The 19,583-nt window shown below is 36.7% G+C and overlaps 1 protein-coding gene across 1 annotated transcript in view; it reads right to left on the minus strand.

Annotated features, from left to right (window-relative positions):
- The window catches only part of DOK6 (docking protein 6), a 249,244-nt gene that overhangs the window by 140,375 nt on the left and 89,286 nt on the right, over positions 1-19,583 (minus strand). Inside the window, exon 2 of the mRNA XM_051774530.1 lies at positions 16,443-16,550. Within this exon, the coding sequence (XP_051630490.1) occupies positions 16,443-16,550 (108 nt within the window). The remainder of the gene's footprint in view (positions 1-16,442; positions 16,551-19,583) is intronic.

Consider the following 19,583-nt stretch of genomic DNA (forward strand, 5'->3'; position numbering starts at 1 on the left):
GTTCATCCTCTTATTTCTTAATAATGGCCCACATACTACCATCTGTTGTGTAATACCACACAAGCAGTAATGTAACAGAGCAAAAGCCAACACGGTGGAAAGGAGCAGGAACTCCAGTGAGTGATGCCCAGACAGTTAAAGAACCACCTCAAAACAGAGACAGCATGGCAACAGCAAGAGAGCGATACAAGAAGCAAGAGTTATGTTAATTATCATCTCAAGGAAAGGGCAAAGGAGGCACCAACATGCTAAAACTACTCTGAATGCTGCTGCCAGTCTGCAAAAGGAGAAAGGGAAATTCTGGCTCACTGTGGATGAAAGGACTACAGACAGGATCTCAAAGCAACTAAACATGTGCCTCCAGCTTGGTTTTCAGTCATACTATCTGCAGCTAGCAGCAGCTCCTTTGACATTACTAAATCCAATTGCCACAGAGTAGAACTTTTGTTACAGCTTCAGACAGAGCTGGATGTGATCTTGGCTCTTAAAAAAGGCAGTGTGCTGCCTGAAAAGCATAAAGACCTTTGGGACCAGGGAAATGGCTGCATTAACAGAAGCACAGGTTGTACATCAAGTGAAGGGACTCTTCTTCTTTACTCAGCACTCATTAGATCACATCTATAATACCATGTCCAGTTCTGGGACTCCAATGAAATTGATAAGACAAAGTGAGTTCAGAGGAGGGTCCCCAGGACAGCCAGAGCTGGACCACCTGCCCTGTGCAGGGTAGCTTCTCCAGCCTGCAGCAGGGATGGCTTTGGGGGCATCAAACTGCCCCAGTGCCTGCAGGGAGGTTATCTAGGAAACAGAGTCAAGCTTTTCACAGTTGTGTCTGGTGGGAGGAAGAGGGACAACAGGCATAAATTGAGACAAGAGATGTTGAGAATGCATACAAAGAGCAATATTTTCACCAGAAAGAAAGCCAAGCAGTGGGGCAGGCAGCCCAGAGAGACTGTGGTCTCCACCCCTGGCAACCCAACTGGACAGTACCCTGTGCAACCACATTTGCTCAGACCTTTGACCTCAGAGATGGCTCTACTGTGAGCAGGAGTTGAACAAGAGAACTCTTCAATTCCATTAACTTTTGAGTCTAAGAAAGGGATGCTAACAAACCTCTAAGGATATTTGGCCCTTGTGGGTTTGGGCAAACCCTTAGGGGATTAGGCATTCAGAGTATCTAAGATAAAACACATTTCCCTGACTTCAGCATATTTTGAAAAAGAACAGCAATCAACAATAGGATCAGGGGATGCAAGAGACTGAAAAACATGACTTGAGATAAAAATGTACTAAGAGGCATTAAAAAAAAAAAGAAAAAAAAATTCATGACAGAATAGCAAGTCTTAAACCACAAGATTACAAGAGAAACATAATAAAGCAACATAACGGGGGAGAGGAGAAATCCCAAGATCAGAGAAGTGAAAGAATGGATCATAAAAGGGCAAAAACAATTCACGAAGAGAACAGTTTTCCCCATCTCTGCATGCAGATTTACCCTTGGAATATAAGCTGTTATGGTAACAACACTCTCAAGGAATTTTGCCAAAGAATGGGATATCAGCCTCTAGGGCAGGTCTCCAGCTGCTATTTCAGAGGATTAAGTGTTTAAGAAACTTCTACCAAGTAAATGTTGATCCCTGTAAGTACTAAATGGAAACCACACCTATAACAGCAGTAAGAGTTTTGTCTGTTAACTGAAAAAGTAGATAATAAAAATAAATAAACAAAAATGGACTGAATGAATGAATATATTAAAAATAAATTAGGCTAAGTATAAGGTAGTAACATCAGGGCAAGAAAGTGAATTTCGATGGGAAGAAATATGTGTACATCTGATAGTAGATGGACAATGAATAATTCCTTTTTGCCCTCCAGATAAAACTGACATTTAAAAATTGAAGAAGTTTAAATTTTTCAGCATTTTTTGAGAATGTACATGGCATTATGAACATTTAGATTGAATATAAAATAACTATTTTAATTTTTAAAAATTTAAATAAATACAAGAGAAAGAGAAATTTTTAATATTTACCTCAAGTCTCCCCTTTCTTTAAGTCTTCACTATTGCTAAATATTAGTATATCTGACTTTCACATGGGCTACCACCAGGGTACCCATTTTCACTTTGTACTCTGACCACCTACCACATAAGCAGTTACAAACTCTTCACTTAGTCTCAGTGAAATCTAAAAAAATTAGGAACGGAAACCAAACTTGCTTGACTAGCTTTTGTTATGCCACCTTAAATGTTAGATTATCTGACAGTGTTTTTAAATCAAACCTACCAGGGCGGAGTAAGCATATTAAGTCATATAAGCTACCTTTAGCAGGGAAGGATGTAGGGATTTTCCCAAGCCAAGTTACTTTTTATCAAACTGTGCTGCTCTAATACTGTCAGAGTTGATCTGCTGCCTAACCCATAAAAACAAACAGCCTGCTGGGATTATTCTAGTTTTGGCTCGTAGCCTGGTGTTCTAAAGCAATAGTTAAAATATGATCAGTTCATGTGTACGTGGACCTATTCCCTTAACAAAATTTTAATTAGGATTTTTAAATACATACTGAAAAAAAATGCATTCACACTTCAAAGACTATTTGTATAGACATTCATTTGCAATACAAAAATCCCATTTCCTTGCTGTCCTAAAGACCCTTTGAAACATGTTTTCCAATCTGACCTTTCATTTTGAAGTGCAATCTGAATACCAGACTACTGTGTATAGCATTAGGAAAAAAAAGGGGAAAATACAGACTTCTATAAAAATGAATGTTGACAAAATTTAAACTACTGCCTTAATGCTGAAAGAGCACTCTAATTTGAAACCCGGGCTCACACTGGAAAAATAACACTACGCTAGAGAGACGGTAGAGAGTGAAGATGATTCACAACTGAAATAAAATAGGTTTCACAGTTATCTTTCCAAATTTCAGATACAATAAAAAAATGCTTTCAATACCTAACTTCCTGCTAGAGTTAGTAGGCATGCAAACAATGCTTATGCCTGAGAAATAAAATTGGGCATTTCATTACTGTAGCTTAATTATCCAAGTAAAGTAGACAACACTTCACAATGAATGTGTAAATGAATTAGATCACTATATGAGTGTTAATACCATTATGAGGCTTCTAAAATATACTAGACAGCTAGAAACTGTTTCCATGTTTTAGAGTTTTTGCTTTTAACATTCTCTAAGTACATGAATATGCTCAGATCTTTTGAATTTTTAGCCCAAAGGTATTGGTTAATTAAAAAGAATATGTTACCTGTCTTTGACTAGAAAGAAAAGGAAAAACGTACTTTTCCAAAACTTTCTTTAAATTTTTCTCTTGGTTTACTTAAATTGGCTGACCTGCAATAGTTTCCAAACTTATCTTGTTAGAACAGCTCAATTAAAAATGTGTTTATTAACACAGACTAAATTTGAAAACAAATCACTTACGTGCAGTAATTGCTTGAGCGCAGTAAGCAATGGGTATATAATTCTTCCTCCTAAACTGCTAGTTATAACCCTAACCATGAAAGCTGTCACTGGATTGACAAACTGGGTCAGAAGTGTTTACAAGTAACCACAGGCTTTCAATGCACATAAATTATTATGGCTGTATCTATGCCACACATGATGCCAGTGGTTGAGCCACAGATTTAACTCCCCTTCCTATCCCTTTCAAACTATGAAAGACTTTGGCTGTAGGTCATTTCAGTCAGATCTTGAATCCATTAGGGAGCCTTGGGTCAGAATCAGGTGACAAAAATGCTGGTTTACTTCCATTGTAACACTCACAGGAGAAAAAAAAGTAAGAGTTGAGAGGAAACTCTTGATGCAGATTTTAAGGACCTCTCAGACACTGAGTATCTGTTGAACTATCAAGAGCTATATTCTGAAAAAAAATAAATTACATTAGCCAGGAAAGGAGAAGAGACATTGCCCTCCCTGTTCCTGGCTTTCTCACCATCTTTTGCCAAAGGGGAGGAAGACACACACAGACACAGGGCTCAGCCAGGGTCTCTGCCACATTGATGGTCGTGGACAACAGCAAGTGGTGCAAGCCCATGTGCGTATATGTAGAAGCACAACCAAAGACATATCCACTAGCCTAAATGGTTGTGTTTGGTTTGGTTTTAGAAAGCATTAAAACAATAAATACACACCCAGCACAAACCCAGTACTTTTTAGAACAACTTTCCTCTGTTGATTTTTAAAGAGTGTAAATTTGTCCCAGTGTCTTTAAAAATAACTCCCAACCCAATGGATTTTGATGCTGTTCTTAAACATAAACATAGATATAATAGGCATTTCAGATATTCTGAAGGAAGTATTAATAGCATCAGACTATCTATGAGATTCCTGGGTGCTCATCAGAAAAACACACGAACTAGATGAAAAACTACCAGATATAGAAAGAAAATTAGTTACTCTGGTTTAATCTAAATTCAGCTCATGCCTGTACATGTGTGTGTACACATACACCCAAAGTAGTCCAAAATTCTTTGGGAGAAAAAGGTGAAAGAGAAAAAAATGTAATAAAGCAAAACTGAGGTAAAAGAAAATTAAAAGAGTGCAGTAATTTGGAAAAGAAGAAAAGGAATTATTCTAAACAGAAAAATCCTTCTTTATTTAAAAGAGGGTGGAGGTTTTTTTATAAACTTTTTGAAATGTTTTCATTTTATTTGTTTTTAAAATTAAATGAAATTTGTTGGCTGATAATTTGAAAATTCTTTTAGCTTAATTGTCATTGGGGATAAATTAATTTTGAGTATCTATTATGACAATTACATACAGCTACATTTTCAATTCTAATGCATTTTTAATAACCTTCATCAGGCAGTGATTTGAATTTCAAATTTCCTTCTAGTAAGAAGTAAAAATTAGATAGTTTTGTGCTAATTTTCATAATAAATTGCTCTTTATTTACGTTGCAAAGACTCCCTTACTCTAAGTAAATCAAAACTTTAAATGAAACCTAGTACTCATAAGACTTACTATATTTCATCTCCCTTTATTAAGAAAAAGTAAATTACAGTGACAAACCTGTCTGCCCTCCCTCATATACCATAACCTGTTGTTTGTACCTGCCTGCTTCCTTTTATAGTTATTGTACAAGGGCCCATGCCTACTCCCATTTCCACACTGAAATGGTAAACATTCCCCAGCAACACAGACACATAATTCAGAGTAGTTTCAAGGGAAAATGTTGTCATTAGGAAAGAAAAAAAAAATTCTCACATAACACTGTTTTACTAGTGTTATAAACAGCAGGTTAGATAATTAGGTCTTTAACTTTCATCATGAACTTTTATTATTTATGTAGTATACACTTGAATAGTGAAAATAGACACAGAGAATACTGGAAAAAAAATAAGCAGATTCGAGTGCTAAAGGCTAGGAAAGGAAGACCTCAATATTACTTTGACTGCAGTTCTATAGGTCTAGTCCATAATTTTCTTGTTGTTTATGGCAGTGGACCCCACTGGGTGTGATTTACAGCCTTCCGACCCTGTATCTTAAGACAAATAAATACCTTTAAGTTTAATGGCACCCTTTCTATACATACATTCTTTTATGCATATTATGACTATTTACACATAGTCATAATTATATGATTGCATTTGATTTTTCATAACTATTTTTCACTGCAGTCAGAAAAAATGATAAATACCATTCTGTTGAATAGAGGCTTTATAAATTTGTTTGATTGTCTTAAATTCATACTGTTTTTCTGACTTAATAGTATACAACATGATTTCTCTTGTGGTTCTTCTGTAATGGTCATCACACAAGTATATTTCACACAGATGATTTCAAAAATAATAATTTTCTTTCCCGCCTTCCTCAGTTCTGAGAGATGTGGATTATATTGGCAGGGAAGAACATGGTAAAAACAAATTAAAATCAAAAATATGTCCTTGAAACTATTGATTTGAATTTAAGATATCCAGGACTCGGCTTTTCAACAATGCTGCATTAAAAAGGGGAATTCGATTAGTGCAAATATCCACAACAGAAGCCAGCTGTTTTATATCCTAGCTCAATTGTTTCTTCTTGATTTCCCCCCAAGGACCAGTGAGGACCTGCTTCAGAGACCTTAATTCCAGTCTCTCTTCTCATAAGTGCCTATTCCCCAGCTTCATCTGGGTTCCTGCTACTGAAACCCTCACTTCCAAACACATGCTCTTCGTATTTCAGAACTGGCCACTCCTGGGCAATGTCTGAGAAGTGCACACCTCCCTGCTGCTGGAACAAATGAGGTAGTATCATCAAGAGCAATTTGCTTGGGTGCCAAAGACTGAACAATCCCTCCTTGCTTTCTGTTAATGTGCACCTGTCCTGCTGCAAGACTGTCTTTGCCCCAGGTATAATGGAGCAGAAGCGGGAGACTATGTCCATGCTCTTTACTTCCTTGTTCACCTCTCTCTCATTGTTAGGATTTTTCTTTCTGCACCAGTCTCCTTGGTTTTGTGCAGTCAACTAAAATAGATTTATTACCTCTAGTAATATACACTTTCTTCAAAATTTTCGCATTCCATTCTTCGCTTTAGTATTTCTCATATCAATTCTTTGAACAGCCTGCTTTCTATCAACCTTGATGTTTCCCACAGATATCCAATGGATAAGGTCTCTCACAAAGTGGTAGAACATTTATTTCTTTATTTTTCTCCCTTGCTCTATTTGGTCTATTTCTTCTCTAAGTTTTAATTTAACGATTTTCCTTTCCCTGTTACCAAGTGCCAGAGGATATACATACAGAGAATGGTTCCATGATCTCATCTCAAACACCTGCCCCTGTACTAGTCTACAGAAATGACAAGTAGTTATTACAGTGAATGTCAGGCTTTAGGTCTGAAAGAACCGGGGGAAACATATTTCATTACTCAAGAGAGAAAATTATCTGATTTTCCATCATATTTGAAGCTTTACAGATTACATGTGACATTTTAGCTGTCAAAGTCAAAGTGTTTCAAAAAAATACGCACAAAACACAGGTTTTCAAGGCTTTAAACTTTGCCAAAACATGGCTAGATTTTCATGGCAAAAGATGAATATACATAACTGAGACACTGTGTTCTCTGCTGTAAAGCAACAACACAAGAGCAGTTCAAAGAAGAGTTCTCTTGAGACTGTTTTAAGGGACATTAGGAAGATTAAGTATATTTCTTCTATCATTAAAAATAGCTGAAGCATACCCAGGAGAGGACAAGACCAGTTTGACACAATACATGCGGTTCAGGAATATATCAAGAGCTAGTAGCAACTTTAATTCATGGTTCACAGAAAAGTCTGTGTTGGATGGAACTCCTGGTCCACCTTGAAAGCAGGGTCTTTGATGAGGTTGCCAGGGCCTTTCCAAGTTAGGCCTTCAAGATTTCCAACAAGGAAATACTGACCTCTCTGCTTAGCCTGTTCTGATATTTAGTTGTTCTCCTGGTTATTTTTTTTTATTCTTTATATCAAGGTAATTTCCCCTGAAGTAACCTCCGCCCATTGCCACTTTTCTTCTGGGCACCCTTGAGAAGAGAACACCTCAGTCACCTTATCAAAACTGGAAGCCTGCTATTAGTTGCCCCCAGGCCTTCTCTCTTTGCTAGCGCAAACCTTCCTTCAGTCTTTGCTTCAGTCTCAGTTCCTTCAGTCTTTCCTCAAGTTCTCCAACCTCCAGATTCCTTACTGGCACTCTGTTTTTTCCCCTGTCTTGAATGGAGCAGTGAGGGGACCAGAATTAGGCACAATACTACAGGTATGGCTTAATAAGCACTCAGTAGAGAGAAGCCTTCCAGGTCGAGCATCCTCGCTCTGCTGCCCATAATCCTCCTGAGGCAATCCAGGACAGTGTTTGCCTTCATTGCTGCTGCACAGCTGGCTCAGCTCAGCCCACTGCCCTCGGGGCCTTCTCAGAAGAGTTGTACTCCAGCCATTCAGTTCCCAGTCTCTTTTACTGCTTTGGTTATCAGGTCTCAGGTGCAGGACTTCATGTTTAGTTTTGTAGAGATTACAGAGCCTCCATGCCTGGAGATATTCAAAACCCAGCTGACACGGCCAAGAACAGTGTGATCTGACTGATGCTGCCTTGAGCAGGGGATTGAACTACATGGGCTCCAGAGGCTTGTTCTATGCATGAATGGCATTTTGGAAGTTTTACATTGTAATTGTTTTTTCTCCTCCTGCCGAAATGTTTAAACATTCCTCCTCTATCCAATATTATTTTTTTCCAAGAAAAAGTTTCAGTCTTCCAGCTTGTGTTAATAACATAATGGGAATACAGGCTTCTATTTAAACAGCTGATTTGTAAGGGCAAGAGAGTCCCTTTTGCTGCCAAACTGTACACACACTCAACTACTAGCATGAATTTACTGTAATAAAGTGTACATGGATCTTCATATACGAACCACCACCAATAGGTCTTGGTGTTGCTTTGTGTTACAAGTAGAGATTATCTTTATTTTTCACATTTTTATTTCCCTCCTTGATACTTAGATTCAGTCACTGATGCCACTGTTGAGGAGTTTAACGTTGACATTGACATTGCTTCTTTATTTACCCTGTGAATTGACTCTTCAAATTAATACATTGTGACTCCAAGGTTTAGACAGATGAATGGAGTCCTATATAGGAAGGGACTATTTATGCATTTTAGATGCATGTTTGTACCAGCTCAAAGTCGCATCAGCATGCTCAACTAGATTTCTTCATTACATTGCTAAGGAAAGAAGATGTTATTGTCTCAATACAATCTTTGTTAAAAAAGATTTTGTTTTATTAGTTTGCATGCTGCCCTTTGACGTGCTCAGACTCTATTAACAGCTTTATTACCAGCACAGCTCCAATTATTCCTGTAATTTGCTTTCTGGTGCATAGAATGCTTGCTTTGAACAACTGTGTTGTTCAAATACTTCTATATTTTAAGCGGGATCTGATAATTACTGCAAATCTTTTTGTTTGGTGTACGGAACTGAGTAATTTTATTAACAGTTATTCATTTAAATAGCGTTCATTTTAATCTCATCAGTTGAGTAATAGCAGCCTACGAAAGCAATGTCCTTCATAACCTTCTCATACCAACCAGATGATTTTACTAGAAGACATTACTTGAAAGTGCTGTAAACAAATATTTGAAGAGAATTACGTGTCAAAATGGGGGAAAATAAGAATATAGTTTTTAGGAAAATTTAGTTATCTCTTCTTTGGAAGACTTGGCAAATAAGGGTGTAAAAACCACAAAAAGTATATCTGGGCACCTCTTTCAGCATCAAAGAGCAAAGACTTACAAAAAATAATTGTCAAATTCTTGATTATTTGCAGATAAAAGCTTGCAAAATATTATTCAAAACTAACAGTCACACACACATTCACTGGGTTCCTAAGAAAATGCTACTTTGAGATCACTATTTTCACATTTTCTGAAAGAAATTCTGTGGAAAAAATGACCATACTGTTGCCTTAAGGTTTTTTGTTGTTGTTTGGGGTTTTTTTTTATTTTATTTTTGCTTTTTAATTTTTAGAAGTAGTTATGTAGATTTTAGAAGCAGCTGCATTTATTCCCTCACCCTTTAGCACAGTAGTTACACATACACCCAACCCTCTTACCCCATTCCATATTCCCCATATCAAGTTCCCCTAAATTCCAGTAGCATATTTAGTCTTCTTTTCAAGGTAGGCCTTCATTTTGTTTAAGAACATCTGGTCCCTGGCATGGACCACCAGATATCACCCAGAACTTTGGACAAGCTCCAAGGATGGTGTGCCCTGAAGAAGAGGAAGATGATGAGAGAAAGGTCCCAAAACAACCCCAGACTCAATTCTGGAGGGGCAGGTCAGGGGTGGAACGGGGCAAAGGCCGGGGGGTGGATAAATCAGGGATTGGATGGACATTATTATAAAATTGTAACACTGGGTCGGGGGGCAGGGCGTGACCATTATAACCCCAATGCCTGAGAGGCATCATTAAAACCTTCCCTTACCTTCCCTCCAAATTAAGTTGCCCTGGAGTTTTTTTCTCCCTGAATTTTCTTTAGGCAACAATACTTTTAAGGAAGGACCATAAGGGGAACAGAGGGAAAGGAGAAAGCGTTCAAAGACTGGGATGATTTTCAAAGCAAAAATTCAAAATTTGTGAATGTGACCAGATCTTCATAAGGTATTCCTGTTCATGCTTTGTAGAATATGAATTTTTGAGTGAATTTAACCAGATAAGAAAGTAAAGACTTACTGAGGAACTACAGATCAACAAACAAATAATAGAAGTATAATGGTCAACAGAGCAAAATCAGACAGGTTTGAAATTGACATTTTGAAAAACAGACAGCATAAAAATTATACCAAGGGAAAAAAAGAAGTACAGAAGGGGAATTCAAATAATATTCAAATTTGAATGCAAATCAAGTGTTACAATATATCCTATCACAAAAAGCACATCAATCAATCCTAATAATTACATTTTGACAGATGGTTATCCGACTTCCTTTTTGAGAATGCCTGTGCATCTAAGAAGCCATGCAATATCATAAGTAATAATAGTAGCATGCCAGATTATAGATGCCCATAAGGAACCTTGCACAACTTCTGATTTGTAGTGAACATGAGCAACATAAGAGTCTGAAATACTCTGCAATAAAACAGGACTCTTGGACAAACCTACAGTAAATGGTAGGCCAGTTCACATTTTTTTAGAAACTAGAAGTGTTATTTAGGCAATTTGGCAGTGTCTAGAGTACATGAAGGAAAAGAACAAACCAGAACAACCCAAAGGTAAATGGAAACCATGGGAGAGAAGTTCTTATAAGGATTATGGTAATGTTACCATATAAAAAGATTTTTATTTTTCATTTCAGACTTGTAATTACATTTGAGAATTGTATGAGCTAGCATGTAGATGACTGTGGCAAAATTTAGTTGTTTTCAAAGGAATCAGGAATTTACTTATCCTGAATAAACACCTCGTGATTTAAGATCATCTCAATTACAGACTAGGAACTGTGCTGTAGAAGAATGAATATCTTATTGTTCCTGAATGTAGTGTTTTTAAACATAAATATAACCTATCCCCTCCTTCCTCTTACCAAACAGGACTATGAACGTACAACAGAAACTATGGGTGTGTGCTTGTGCACACATGCACAGGAGGTCATAATGCCAAGACTTGTTCAAGAAACTGCTGTAGCTGATATAAGAACTTGTCATAAATCACTGGGATTGCATTCCACAAGTTTCCTCAGGACAATCAGGCAGGGAAGGAAAATTGTAAGGTATCTCCCATTGTGTGGCCCTGGCCACAAATATAATTCAGTGAATTACAGTTAAAAGGGTACTGCTATTCTTTTGCTTGATTACTATCTATTTTTGTGGACCCATTATATAACACGTGCTTAACACCATCTGTCTCATATATATTTTTGACTATCAGAAGTCATTACTAAAATGTGCAATTTATTTCATTTTGCATTTGCAGATTTATATAAAGCTCATCACAGTCGAACGAAATGACAGGAAAAACTATTAAATAACATAAATCTGAAAACCTTATCTATCCTATTTAAATCTTGCTAACTTAAAACTCAAAACCTTAGATATAGCTGTTGTTTACACAATCTTAACAGAACAGTCTCACATATTGGGGGGATTAAGTCAGAAAGTCTTGAACTCTATACTAGACATCAGCTATTTACAGATTCAAACTCCTCTTGCTCCAAGATAGCTATAACTTGTCAGGAACAGACCCAACTCACAAGACCTTTACTTCAAGTAAAGGTTATTTAACTTATAAGTGAAAAAGAAGCATGCATGAATGGAATTGGAAATTTTACAAGGAATGGAAGAATCCTTGTTTGTTGATTCTCATTCTGGTATTTATGGACTACCATTACTAATTCAGCTATGTCATCATTAAGCTCCATTTGGGCTCTTGAGTAACAATGTTCTCCGTGTAGCTGGGCCTAAAGTATCTATGATCAAGTTTATGACACACAGACATCTCTGCAGAATCCTCCCTTGCATAACCACACTAGAACATGCCACTTTTCTCTACAGTAAACCCCAGTGCAAAAGTGCTTATTTCTACTCTGTTTTTTGCACATTTTCTTCATACTCTTGGGTCTCTGACAAGCTTTTTGCCCCTCATGGTTCACAATCTGTATTTATAACCAGTCTTTATTCTGGTTAGTTGCTCTTCAAACTTTACTTTGCCCTGTCTAATTCCGCTTTAACAATTCATTGGTCAACTGTGTAATGTTTTTCCTGGTTCACTTGGATGCACTTCAGGTTTTGTGCTTATTACTAGTAACCTTCATGTTGTTACTTAACCACTTTTACCTCCTGTAATGCTCCTGCAAACCTCTCCTAATGGGTAACAGGCACTGGTACTGTCTGATCAATATGTCTCCAAAGCCTGAAAGAATTTCACTTTTTACATACCTTATATCTTCTATTACAGAAATAGGCAAGCTTGTTATATATGACCTCTTTTAAGCTGGTAAAGATGTGGTGTCTGCTTTTGGCCCTTTATGAAAGTGTAGAAACAGATATCAAGAACTTACCCACCCCTGGGACGGGTACAGAGCTACTGCCATTTTATACCCCTTTTGGAGGGAGCAATGGGAGTTAACAGAGATGTTCTGCACAACCTCTACAATGAATGTTCAAGGGAAAACAGTACAGCTGAGCAATAACTTACCTGAGCAAGAGAGTAATGATATACATTTACAGTAATGAGAAGTTTTAATTTGATACCAGAAACTGGAGTGAACAGATGAGGTCACATTTTGGTTAATGAATGTAATATGCACTGCTGCTGTCAGGAGGCACTTGTCTAGGACTAATGTCATTACTGTTATTTATAATAAGAAAATTACTAGTTAAAAAAACAACAGGGAAGCAATGCACAACAGCAATTTACAGAAATTGTAGAATAACAAATAAACCCATATATAAACTGGATAGTGACTGAGGGGGAGGGAGTCTACTTTCTAAAGATGCCAGGTTATTTACTCATTAATGAATATTTCTTTAGCATATGTATACCAGAAAGTCTTTATTTTTAATCCTCTTAGCTTTATGCTACCAGTTCTTGTTTTTTTTCTTTGTTTAGCCCCTTCTGTAATTCACATTGCCCAGTACACAAGTTTATTACCGAAGTATAGCAGACATATAATCATCTAGGTAAAATACTTTAAAGAGGAATTTCATTGACCCTCATTTCAAGCTCAGACATAGTGGAGATCTTGATGGATATCTTTTATTGAGGTACTGCTTGTGATCCTGGATACTGATTTGAATGCAGATAAATCAAAGATACTAATTTTTGTTGTTTCCGCTTGAGATGTAATATTTTCTTCTATAATTCTGCATGAGAGCTAAAAAAATTGCACAATACAATCCAATCTCTGTGCTACTTCTAGACCTTCCTCCAATGTAAACTAGAATGATCTGAAAGTCTGAAGGACATAAGTTCCTAGACAATCACAGTGGACAGTAACAGTCCCATGCCATAGCACCCACTTTCTTCTACTAGTTACAAAGAGACTGTACAAGAAAAAGGATCTCAGGTTCGATATATATAGTCTTATATGAATATTAGAGTGTGAGCAGTGCCCCTTGCCCCTTTAAGCATGTTGTCCTTTCATAAGGATTCAGGCTTGCAACTTATATTTTAATATCTCTTAAAACACCAGCTTTCCTTTCCTCAATATTTAATAATCATTTTCCATTGATTCTCAGAGTTCAGAGTTAATCTTAAACTTGCATACTATATGCCTTCCTTATATTTTGTGAGTGAATAAAGAAATGGAGAATTTCAAAACAGGGCTAACAGTTTGCACTGGCTAGAAATAAACATGCATTTTGAACAACTTCAAAATATAACAAACCACTAAACAGCTCTGGAAAAGAAAGAGAATCAGGGTATTTTCATCCAAAACCAGGAATCAAATAACTATACTTGATCCTACAGCAACCTACACTGTTCCATCAATAGTTACACTTGATGACTATTCACAAGTCATGCACATCAATTTCACCACTATTTCATTTATTGGAATGGAGGCAACTGAGGAGAATAATCACTACGAAATAATAAAATATCCTTGAAAAAAAATCAAGCCAAATAATAAGATTCAGGATTTCTATTTTTGAATATATACCTTCAGAAATGATTTCATGGTTTTATCTGAAAAATGGGTACAATCCAAACGAATGTATAGAATTCCTCTTTCTCTACAGCCAGAAGCCCATTATCCTTTTAAATAGGAAAGAGTATTCATTTCTTTCTCATCCCACTGATTTTGCTCAAGAAACTGAATAAGAAGGAAAAAAGGGATGAAAAACAGTAAAACCCCTGCTTTCCATTTTGCAGATGGCCGCTCTTCCATCAATACTACAACATTCATCTGCATCTCTATCTATGGTTATTTTCTTAGCTTCTCAAACAATTCTTGTATTTCATATTATTTTTCTACAATGACAACAGTTGACAAGCAACGTGGAAAGTCTGAGTCCCTTTTAAAATAAAGTATGCTATAGGCATAACATGCTCAAAAAAGAACTAAAAAAAAATAACTTCCCCCAAAGGCTTCTACAAAAGTTGTGGCCATGTTGGAAGCCCATGTTGGAGCAGGCTCCAGGCCTGTGGGCCCATGGAGAGAGGAGCTTATGCTGCAGATGTTGGCAGGACTTGTGATTCCATGGGGTACCCACGCTGGAGCAGACTGTTCCTGAATGACTGCACCCCATGGGAGGGACACATGCCACAGCAGTTCATGCAGAACTGCAGCCTGTGGGAAGGACTCACTCTGGAGTAGTTTGTGGAGGACTGTATCCCATGCGAGGGACTGTATCCCATGCGAGGGACCCCATGCTGGAGCAGGGGAAGGGTATGAAGAGTCCTCTCCCTGAGGAGAAAGGAACAGCAGAGACAATGTGTGACGGACTGATGGCAGCTTCCATTCCCCATTCCCCTGTGCTACTTAGAGTGGGGAGGAGGGAGAGAAAACCATGCATCAAGTTGAGCTCAGGAAGAAGGCAGGGGTGGGGGAAAGGTATTTTTAAGATTTGATTTTATTTCTCTTTACCCTACTCTGATTTGATTAGTAATAAATTAAATTATTTCCCTGAGTTGAGTGTACCTGTGATGGTAACTGGAGACTGATCTCTCCCTGTTCTTATTTCGACCCATGAGCCTTTCACTATACTTTCTCTCCCCTGTCTAGCCAAGGAGAGGAGTGACAGAGCAGTTTTCGTGGTCACCTGGCATCTAGCCAGGGTGAATCCACCATAGCTATAAACTCAAACCATCCAATTAATCCTTTTAAAGACCTATCACTGTTACATTTTGAAAGTAAAAGTTTGGTTTTTTTTTTTTTTAATTTATGTTGAAGGGCAGAATCACTTTTGCCCTCCTCCACACAGGGAACAAACACTGACATTGTGGTACATTAGTGAAAGTGCTGATAGTCTAGTACTTGTCAGTCTTAAACCCAGATAGTAACTGAATGTAAGAAGTTGGATTTTTGTCAAAATGAAATTACCAGGGCTCTTTTTCTTACAAATATTCACAGGATAATTTCCTGGAATTTATTAGATATACATTTTTCATTTAGGGATACCATATGGCTACTAGAACTTAAAGGCTAATTTGTAGTTTTAGGATGAAAACATCAGATTTGCCTTCAAGAGATCTGGGCTTACATCCACACTTTTTCACTGTTTGCTGTGTGGCCCCTGGTTGAGTCTTCTTTGTGTTTCAACTTGACAGTTTTAATGTAATATCTACATTGACATGACACAAGTTAAAGATGAATTGATAGAAGACGATAGTACAAGCACCGAGCCCTGCCCTATTTTAGGATTAACTAACGTGAAGTCTACTGACAGACTTTGGGGGGGGAAGGCTGATAACATACTTTACAAGACAGAAAGAAGAACCCATGCTCAAATATCTTGTTTCCCATCACAGAAGTGCAGGTGACAGAGAAAGCAGGGAGTATCTCACTCGGTGAATCCCATCTTCTTACTGCTAAAAATTCTTGTTGTTGACAGACCCTGTAAATCTCAAAGAGTTCTCAGAAAAACCTTATGTATTCAATGAGTGTCACCATTACAACTGAGGCATTTAGCATTTTCAGAATTTGTTCAATACTTAGTTAATAAGTACCTATTCAACATTTGAATAGGCACACAATTTTACATATTCCTTGAACTGCTAATGTTTAAATAAAAAACCCCACATTATTCTGTCACTTCACACACATTGAGGGTTTTGTGCTCATCTGGGAAAAAACAGTGTGATATCTCACCTGCATCACTGAGACTTAGAGACATTTTACTGTGCTTTTATTGTCAGGATTAGGTTTTCAACAAGACTCCCTGTATTGTTTGCAAAGTAGACATACTAAGACCACACTCTTCCCAAAGATGAGTGGTAAACAGGCAATGCTTCAGTTCATGACACGACTTACCTTGTGAAAGTTCCTGAAATATGCTGCCTTCTCATCTGGAAATTTTTCTAACCTCCTGGGCCCTTTACTGGAAGCCTTCTTGAAAACCAACCAACAACGCCTGAAAATCTGCAAACAAAATCAAAGGTTTCTATTAGTTTTTTCTTTAAAGGTGGACAGTAACATAAATGCATTCAGTTACATAACTGACTTAGGAAGATATTTTAAAATGACAAAGTCTGGAAAATTCTGAGAACATCAACAATTTCTACACAAGTACACTCAATCTGTCTTTTTATACTTTTTCATTGTCAGTCATTTGTAGACTTTTTTGCTTCAATTTCTTTCACGAATGTCAAAGTTGACAATTCCTGAGATGTAAGTAAATCCATGGACTTTGAGTATGAAAGGAATTGTAAGACTGTCTTTAGAGAAAGTATTTTCAGAAATCACTTCACACATTTCTATCTTTCACATTTGTCTGTGCTCTATTTCTATGACAGTATTGATACCACTGAGAAACACTTGTTGCAGCTTTTAACAGAACACAGTAATCAGCAGTCAGCATTGCCTTGTGTACCCAGAAAGGAAAACACAAGGTTGAAGCAAGCACTAATGTGACCATTATTGGACAACACATCTAGTTCTCTCAGTTCAATGACAAACTTTCTAAGGAAAAACTATGCAGATTATTAAATATTGAGAACATGTAGTGAAAAATAAAATCCTTCAGAAAGTACAAGGTAAAATAGTATTATCCTCTCATTTTAATGAGAAATGCACTAGATTTTGCTTTAAAAGCATTTTTAAACAACAAGGGTATTTTATTAGACTACCTACCAAGCATTCTCACTGTATTCCTGTAAGCAGAATTTTAAAATAAGAATTGAATTATCATATAATCATACATTTGCAGTTCAAAGAGAAGCTGATTAATGATAATCCTCTAGACTATATTATGCAAGTAAGAGATTAGATATTAATCTAGTTTTATAATCTATGACAGCAGTTTACTTCATTATCCTATTCAGTACTGGCACAGCTCTATAAACAATACCATACAGAATTTTATGTTACTAATTCAAGGATATATTGGGAAAAAAAAACCATGAACAAAATACTAGGTAATGATTCCACTGGCCATGTGTGAAGAGCCTTATTTTTGTATAAATTCTACAGAATTTAATGACACAGCACAAGAAATACAGTACTATTTAATTTGAATCAACCACATCTCTCATTACCAAAAAAAAAGAATTAAAAATATCAAGGAAGTATGAGCAGGGAGTTTTCCTCTCAACGTGATACTGTTTAAACTGAGTATATGCAGCAAAAATATAGTGTCATTAAAATAATTAAGCTTAATTAACCATGTTATGATATAATAATACTGACACTAGACTGTTGACATTACCTCAGATGAATGTTATCAGTCAAAATAAGTGTTTTCTTTTAAAAAACTACCATTGGACTACAGTATCAATACATTTAATTATGAAGACTTTTGGAAGAAAGCACAGCATTTAATTAAATCCTCTGCAAGTATACAGCTTACAAAGCATACAACTCCTAGACTTTTTCAGCTAAGGTTGTAAAGTGTCAACTGTACAATTGTACTTCCTGTCTCAGAAATTACTTCACCTAACCTGGGGAAAAGCAAAGACAATATCATATTTCCTGAAAAAAATGACATTACACTGTGAGACATCATAAACCATCTTTATTAGATAGTACTTTCTTTAAATAACATCTAGGCAGTGTTGCAACTTGACTTCACCAAAGCTACAGCAGTGCTCCCACACTTATTTCTTGATTAAACCATATTAACTACACAATGCTACAGGGTGAAAAGCTGCACACACAGGTATAGAATACTCGCACTACCTAGACCTCACTAAAAGCAATAGCACCAACTGTCCAAAGCGGACATATTTATTAATTTAATAAAAGTGTCACTTTTAATAACACTCCTGGCTCTTCTAGAAAGAGCCAGGAGTTTTATTAAAAAAACATCTTCTGGATGTTTTTTTTAGTCTATGTGTATTTTCGGTTCATCTGTCTTACTCTGAGGAGAACTTCTTTTTCAAGGTAAAACCCATTCTCTTAATTTCATTTTCTTGATTTTCTTATTTTCATTATCTGCCCTTAATTGTTTACAGTCTTCAAAAAATTCTCTTTAGAAAATACAGAACAACCCAAGGCCAGATCATCGGTGATGGTGGGTTTTAGCACAGCCATGGAATCCTCATTTTACAGACTACCTGAATTTTGGACAGCTGGTGATAATGTAACAGATATTTTATGTTAATTAACTGAAATTTTTGTAAGGTTGGTAGGAGTTGGTTTTGGTTTTTCAAAATATATATACACATATACAGCAGAGTCATATTTCGTTTTAATCCAAAGTACGTTAGATCCAGTACACTAGAAATATCCCTAAAGAAAGGCAAACTAGACATCACAGTTAAGGAGTCAGATTTCTCTCTGTGAGGATGAGAACATTTTCTGGGTAAAGGGTCATCTAATGCATACTCTAAAGCATTTCCTTCAGTGACAAATGGGAAGGTTATCCTGAATGACAGTTTCAGGCTTTTTTTCAGTGGATATCAATTCAGGACAGCGTGAAAGTGAGTTTGAGGGTTTGCAGTTAAGCTGATGAAATTCTAGAGGAAGAACCTCATTAATGGGTGCTGCAAAGTCTCCATGGAATTCTAGGGCTTGATGCTAGTTATCTTTAAGGATGTTCCCTACCAGTCCTTTCCCCAAATTTCAGAACTGGGACATAGACTGCAGGAATGAACAGTCTTTGCTTTTAAAGAACACCAAATTCAGAGTTCCATGAGTCTGTCCTTTAAACTGTTACGGCTTCAATTTATTGGCATCTGTTTTTTCCAGACCTTTAGGAAGAGAAGAAATCTGAAGAATGGAATGGCTTAAAGAGGACTCCTTTACGTACATACACAAAGGTACATCCTTGAATCTCGATTTAACATTTTTAACCTAATTTTAAAGCTGGTTTAAACATATAGAGTTCCACTGCATTTCAGTAGCCTTTTACTTCATTATACCAACAGAAAGTTTGTATTTCAGTGTTTGAAAAAGCATTAGCATATGAATTTACCTATAAATATGAATAAATAGGTGCAGATGCAAGCAAACAGC

The sequence above is a fragment of the Manacus candei genome, unplaced genomic scaffold, assembly GCF_025592945.1.
Source record: "Manacus candei isolate 608988 ecotype Guabito, Panama unplaced genomic scaffold, ASM2559294v1 h1tg000008l, whole genome shotgun sequence".
In the NCBI taxonomy this organism is placed as follows: Eukaryota; Metazoa; Chordata; class Aves; order Passeriformes; family Pipridae; genus Manacus; species Manacus candei.